This window comes from Drosophila sechellia, chromosome 2R, assembly GCF_004382195.2.
Source record: "Drosophila sechellia strain sech25 chromosome 2R, ASM438219v1, whole genome shotgun sequence".
In the NCBI taxonomy this organism is placed as follows: Eukaryota; Metazoa; Arthropoda; class Insecta; order Diptera; family Drosophilidae; genus Drosophila; species Drosophila sechellia.
Genome location: NC_045950.1, coordinates 14,309,566 through 14,317,232, shown reverse-complemented (window position 1 = coordinate 14,317,232; position 7,667 = coordinate 14,309,566). Strand labels below are relative to the sequence as shown.

The window sequence follows — 7,667 nt, the reverse complement described above, 5'->3', positions numbered from 1 at the left end:
TAGTTCCTTTTTTTTTTGCTTTGGATTGCATTGCATGTCGCATGTCGCACTCGAACTCAAAACTCGAACTCGAGCTCCAGCTCGCTGTGCGTCTCTTTCTTTCCGTTCGCCTCTCCGTCCGTCCGATAAGGTTTTAAGTTATGACCTTTTAAAATGTCCAAATGCGGCGATAACACGTGATTACTACAAATGTATTCGGAGAGTGCAGCGGATCAGGATGCGCCACATAAAATCCGTGGCCCTTGAACAAAAAAATGAAAACATGCCAAGTGAAAAGGAATGGAAATGGAAAAGAGGGGCAAGAAGGCAGCTTGGCAACAGGCAACAAATTGTTTTGGCCTCCAACTAACAAATGAAATCCTAAATCACATAGCACTCCCGCTGCTCCAACTCCCTTGCGCTGCCAAGGCTTCTGTCTGCCATCTAGTTGGGCTCCAGGACATAGGTTTTCCTGGGCTCCCCAACTTCATCAAGTAGCTCTTCATGCGAAGGAATCATAAATATCCATCAAAACGTCAGCGTTTTATCTATTTCACAAATCGATCGTACATTGTGCGAAGTTCAGGGCTCCAAAGCCAATCAAGTCAGTATGGATGTAATATTTATTATATAAAATAATAAAATATATAGACTTATTGTTATTTATAAGTCATATACAAAAAAAACGGTGGCTAGTTGGTGTGCTTAAAAGTTATTATCATATCTTTTGAGATTAGTACAAAAATTTTTAAAAAGTGGGATGAATGAATTATTTGACTGCAAGTTCTACAAAAAACCCCAATCTAGCCATCTAGATTCCCAGGTTTCGCAACCCTGGTCCTTCTGCTCCGCCTGGTCTTTCACCTTGTAACGCGGATCCGGGGGCATCTGCGGGGTCCAAAAAAGGGTCGGGGCTCGATCACTTTGTAAATTGTTGGACCTTGCATAATTTAAGCATAATTCTTATTTTATTCTCGGCCGTGTGTGGATGCTCCCAGGAATTTCATCTTTCGCTGGCATATGTCGATATGCCAGATATCCGTCGCTTCGCTACCATCGGTCAGCTACCCGACAAAATGCTCGAAGGGATTTTTAGACCCCCCCTTTGCCACTGATTATTACGAGGGGCGGGGATGGGGGGCTTGCTGCGACTGTAGATGGGGGGCGTATATATGGCTAATAATAACAATAATAATATGCGTTCGCTTATCAAAATTGACGTCAGATCTTATTGATATGCATCGGCCAGTGGAGTTTTTGGCCAGCGCACAAAGGAAAATCGTGTCAGGGAATCGCTTGGGCTTAATTGAAGCGTTATTATGCGACTGTCACATACACGCACGTATGCAAAGCGTTCCCCTCCAAAGCGTTTGCAAGGTTCGCGATCCCCACATCGCCTTTGTGCACCCGTATACTCGTACCATTGTATGTTATATACACGTATGCATATACGTAGATCTCCCCAGATCTCGAGATCTGCAGGCCAGGTCCTGCTGCGCCTGCGCGAAACCTTCACCTTCGCTCGACTTGACAGATGCCTCAGAATTTTTAAGCACCGCGGGCCATCTCCGAACTTCTGCCACGGCAGCCGTCTTTTATTAATCAGCAGACTGTCCAGCCGAGGGGATCAAGCGGGGGGCACAGCGCGATGCAGCGGTTGCGAATATTATTTATATCGAATTTAATAATAATTCTTGAGCCGCTGCCGCTGCGTAGGCTGCCGCCGCTGCTGCTGCTGCTGCTCTTGGCCAGTTTGATCAGCTCAAAAATTTGCATTGATCGACGTTGCAGATATGGACAGGCCGAGGCCGAAGTCAAAGTCAGCGCAAGGTCCTTCACTGAGAGAAAATTTTAAGAGCTTGGTATCTGTAGAGAAAGCAGTTCTGGTTCACCTTGCAAGCTCCAATGAATTAGTATTCAACATTTATTAGCATGTGGTTCTTGACAGATTTTTGTGTTGACAGCCAATTTGTAATAACCAGATTGGGTAGATATGAATAGCCCACTAAAAAATGATTTATTTAAAATAATAAAAAATAAAAATGCTTTAATTTTGTAGCTTAGATGTTGAGCGCAAAGGTAATAGAAGTTTTATATAAGCACATCAAAACCAGATTCAGTATACACCCAAATGTTCTTTATAAGGACTTCTTGCTTCTGCTTCTGAAAATTATATCTTGCACATAGTGAAATCTTTCAGTGTAACTACTGAGTGGAGACAATTCCATGATGTGTAGATGCTGCGGATACCGATCGGTCTCAGCGCTTATGATGAACGATTTCGGGGGTGAGGTGGGGCAGTTGGGGGGTGTGGGGGCGGCATGAGCCGTTCAACTTTATTGACTTTCGCCCGGGTGAAAAGTATGCGCCGCCCTTATTAGCATGCCGCGGACGTTACCGGTCGAAAGGCGGAGGAAAGTGGGTTACCCAGCCAACAACAACATTGCACCCCTCAGCCCCTGTGGCTTAATGTGCCGTTTTGTTAAATTGCAGCGTTAAGAATTGCGCACATAAAGCATTTTGTTGTCAAACTGATTTCTGATCATACATAATTTTTATCTTGATCCAAATAAGCGTTACACGATCAGAACGCTGCAGCTTGGGCTGCTGGAGCCCTAGGGCCACAGAAACCAGTAACTTTGTATCGATACGATGCCATACCATACCATACCATACCATACCATACTTTGCCGTCGTTAATATATGCATGCGTGGTCAGAGGCGATATACATACTTTATTTTCGGCTGATTCGTAGCTGGGACTTTTAATGGGGAATTTGCCGGGAAACATGTGAGTCGCTCGGCCACATGCAAAATTTACTAAAATTATGAGCATATTTCCAAAAAAAGACCGCTTTGCTCTTGGGCGTTTCAAATGCTATGCCTTATTTGTCGCTGCGGTAACGCCCCTCGCCCACAAAAACGATCAAAATGGCTAAGTGGCCAACACTTAAGTGCACCATAAAAATCGGAACGCATAAATCATCCCCAAAATCCACTTAATAATCGGTTAAATGGATTTCCGAAACACGAGTCAGCGATAACTATCGAATCCGTTGTTTTGGATATGGCTTTAAATTGACACAAAAATCAAATCAACTTTTTATGGTCATAGTTATGAAGCTGGGTGTTTTATTGTCCATCGTTAACTTTCGAGAATATCAATTTGGCTTTGATTATTGTATCCATTGATTATGCGATAACTATCAATAAAAGAGGAAATCCCCGTTGATCCACAGCTGTTTGACTCCAAATGCCAAACAATAAGGGGAATTGGTCGACTCCTTATTACCAATGTATTACAACTATGGGTTTTATTATAACTAAAAAAAAACAAACGAAAACGGGAATCTTTTACAACAAAGCAAATTACAAGACAGACGCTCAAATTTCTCTCGAGCTTAACAAAGAATTAGTTAGCAAGTCAAGTTTTTCAATTTCAAGTATACAAAAATAAAAATTTGAAAAATAAAAATTTAGTTCCCTAGTTTCATCAATAATTTTATTGATGGAAAAAGAAATACTTTCTTGCATTGGATTTCTCTTTGGTTATTTCAAAACATCCAAACATTTACCCAAAAATACATATTTTCTGAATTGAATCGCTTCCTTGACCCAGTTTAAATGGCCAAAATAAAGGAAAGACCCTGCCGAATCGTACATATTTCAGAAAATTATGCTCCATGTTTGCCTGCCCTGAACTTCCCTCCCACCTGAGTGGCGGGGCACATAAATTGGCTCCCAATATCCACAAAACGACAGTAAACGGTCATTTTTATCGAAATAATTGCATTTTTTTTTGTTGTTTGCTGACTGTTGGTTGAGTTGGTTCAGTTGATTCAGTTGGCTTTTTGGCTCTGACTTTGGCATTGGCAGCGAAAGTTTTGATTGCGTTCCGCCGGCGTTAGCAGGCCACGGATAATCCACTCTGTTTCATTACGAGCTCGGAGTGCAGAATGCCGCAGGGCCGGGCCAAACGAGCCTCTGATTGTGCATACGCACGAAATCAATAAATAAAAGAGCGTCCAGAAATTGCCCGGTGCTCGAAAGACCAGGGTCCAACTGCAAATGGAGGCCCACGCCGCCGCCGCCGCCCTGCCTCATGTTGCAGCTTCTCCGACTTCGGTCTGATGCGCGGCCATAATTCATTTCATTATTGTTTTGACATTTTATTTATTGAATGCGAACAGGCTCCCCTCCTCCACCCGCTCCCCATTCTACACCCTTTGCAGGGTGTATTTCCCTGGATCCGCAAATGTTTTGTGCAAATTGTTAACGGGCTTGTTTCATTTTCAGGGGGCCCTGGTAAGTGAGTGAAATCAATGCCTTCGAAGCGTCGTGAGTGTGTGTGGTCTCCTCGCTGGCGGACAAACAAAAGACTTAGGCAACGAACTTGGCTAAGGGGCCCCCAAGAAAAGTGTTTTTCGAGCAAACAAACGAAATACTTATGGAAATGTTACAAGGCAACACAACAAGACGAAAATTTACATAAATTGCCCTCAAAACAATTTAGTTAGCAGAGCGAACCGGTTCGGGCTCAATGGCTTTTATGAGCAATTCTCTTAACCTTCATTCAATGGCCGAGGCCCCAATTAATGCTCCGCAGAGAGAGTTTTTCAATTAGACCTCCATTAAGATCGCATTCCAAATGGAGCACTCAACACTTCCCACGCGACACTGCCACGCCTACGCCCACGTAGCCGCCCTTCTTCATCGATTGCCAAATGCGAAATGGCTGACAATTAATACACACCTCGCCGCACTTACCAATTTGATAAATTGGGCTGGTACCACAACGCCACGCAAAAGTTATGGAAATTAGCTTGCCGCGGAGAGTTAATGGAGTCAAAACGCTTATAAAACTTATATGCCCTGCCGGATGCGGCAGCTGCAATGGCCAGAATATGACAATATGGCTGGAAATTAATCTTGCATAGAGCCGGAGATGAAGGTCCGCAGACTACATTACCCGGGAGAGGGCGTAGGATTGTAGGAACGTCTAGGCAGGATGTGGTCTGCCATTGTCGCCCGGCTTCAGTCGGTCGTCTGAGACTCTCTGAATGTGAACTTGATTATGTTTTATGAGACTCGCTGCCGATGCAGTTGCTTTTGCATTGCGTTGCATGCAGCAGATGCTGCAAATCCGCCAACTAAGTTGCATCTGTACGCCATTAGATGTCGCCCATAAATTGTGGTATCATTTTTTATACGCTCCTTGGACCGGCCATCTAAATGACCCAAGAAAAGGGATCCCCATTCGGTACCTTATGGCCAGTGGGCGTTTATCTGCTTGCCTCATTTTGATTTGATTATTCAGTTTTCCCCACTTATGGCTTAGCATTCACTAATTTTCATCCATTCGAAAATCAATATATTCACAAAATAGGGCTTAAGTTAGCACAATCCCATATCATTTCTCTGAATGTTTTTGCGTTTAGGTTGCTTTGTATATCTAAAAATGTGGCTGATATTTTTAAAAAATTTTTAATCTTGCTTATTATTCTGAGTTGTGGTATGGAATATTTTAAATACTGTGGCTCATTAAAAAAGTGTTATGATAAAAATATGGTTATAATTTTAGATATATATATTCCTTACAAATTGTTATGATTACTATAATGACTTTAATTCCATTAATTCATACTCCCACGCAGCCTTTGCCCCCACCTAAGCACCCTGCCCCTACGCCCCTGTTTTTGGTATCATTGTTGATGACATTTATGTCTTAATATTTTTGCAGGCCCAAATGCAAATGCAGTGGCACTCAGCCAGTACCGTTAGCCAGCGCCATTAGCCAAGTTGAGAGGCTCAGCGGATCTACACACACACTTATGCCAACCATTAATTTCCATTTATGGATTAAGCAAGTGAGCGTACCCGACCAGCGGGAAGCTTTCCAGGGAGGTTGGCCAGTTGGATGGTGGCAGGGGGAACAGCCCGCACGCACAAAAGCCTTTAATAAATGCATCGCCATTACGGCCGGCACATGCTTAGGAGCGGCAAGGAGCAGCAACATCATCAGCGGTTGCAACTGCAGTTGCAGTTGCTCAGTTCCTCAGTTGCTCCTTTGAGCCAAAGTCAAAGCCAGATGGCCCAGCTGGCGAACAACTCAATTGCCATCTCGGTTTCTCAGTTTTCCCGAGCTGCTTATCGCCAGTTGCCGTTGCCGTTGTGTGGCTGCAAATTCTGAAGTTGCAGTCGCTGGCGTTGCAGTTGCAGCTTTTCCATTTGCCCCAACTGAGCCACTCGCCCCAAATCTTTAAATGCCGCTCATGTGATTTTTCTTGGTCGCAGCGGAATGGAATGGAGTCTCTGGGATTAGCACGAGTGAGTAATGATTGTGGCCTGCGCCGGAGACGGAGATGAAGATGGAGGCCAGGAAGATGTGGACCGAGTGAGATGTGCACATGTGGGCGAGTATGTGGCAGCAGGTAATATGGAAAGTTTTCTTGAGTTTGATTTTACAAATATTATATTTGAAATAAAATTTCCTGTATGAAGAAATATATAGTTGCAAATCAAATGTAATAACAAAGCAATGCTTGAATTCCTGGAACTCAACCAATTGGTTTATGCATCATTTCATGTTGGACATGCGCCTGATCTGGGATCGTGGATAACTATGCAAACACTCTGGCCAGCGAATAGTCATAGTCACACAAAGCCTTCAAATGCCTGCCCCCGAGCCCCAAGTCCCGACCACGACCCCACCCCCACACACACACCCTTTGGACAACTGTAACGCCCCTTTGGGATGATGATTGCACAGTGGGCGGGGAAGGACGAAGTTGCGTCTGAAGATGGGCTGGGGCTGCCGCTGTTGATATTAATGTAGCCCTGTCCGAGTGGCAAATGAATGCCATCAATCAACGCGGAGCGTGCGCATTCACAGTTTGCTTCGAGGACAAATACAAACACAAATACGAGCCCAAGCGCAAATATACGAAAACAAACACCAGTGCAAGGAATATGAGTGCGCGCATGCCCAGAACGCTATGGTTTTGAAGGAAAGGTCTGCTAACCAAACAAAACAAGGCAAGCGGCACTGAGAGAAATTATACAGCAGAATATATCACTGGTTACTTCGAATGTGTTCCATTTGAGATTATAACTACTTCAATAAACTTGTATTATATACTAAATAGCAACTAAGTGTTGTTCTATGTATTTTGTGTATATGATTAACTTACTTACTTACACTTATAGTTTGCGATTCATGGACTGCTTCCTCAGTGGAATGTCCTGATGTAGAGCCACAGGGCCAAGGGCGCAACTTTGGCTTCTTTGGCCGCGCACTTGACAAATGTGAGAGTGCGAAAAGTGGCCTGTTCGGGCGCCATTAATTGTTTCGCAGGTGGAGCGGGACGGCGATTATCGAACGCCATGTTGTCAGTGCTGTCGCTCTCGCTCGCGCCCATTAGGTGACGTCTTAATTGCCAAGACGTCGGCGGCAACGCGGGGCGTTATAAATTAAATTTATGTTTTCTATGCAATTTATTACATGGAAAATAACATTTATATAGAGCCTATTGCACAAGGCAGCGATTTGGAGGCTTGATCGTGCTGACAAGGCTGCGCCACGCCCCACTTCGGTTGAGCTTTTGATGATGAGGTTGGCCCGACCAAGGCAGCCGGCTTCATTTTCCGATCTAGCCATGTGAGCGAGCAGCAGCCCTGCGCCCCGGATT

General features: G+C 44.2%; 1 protein-coding gene across 1 annotated transcript; it reads right to left on the bottom strand.

The window, feature by feature from the left end:
* Positions 1-1,296: 1,296 nt before the first annotated feature.
* LOC6609756 lies at positions 1,297-1,755 on the bottom strand. Its single transcript, XM_002034374.2, is given in 4 exon segments — positions 1,297-1,415; positions 1,418-1,436; positions 1,439-1,608; positions 1,611-1,755. Coding segments are annotated over 4 exon segments (453 nt in total).
* Between the last annotated feature and the right edge of the window lie 5,912 nt (positions 1,756-7,667).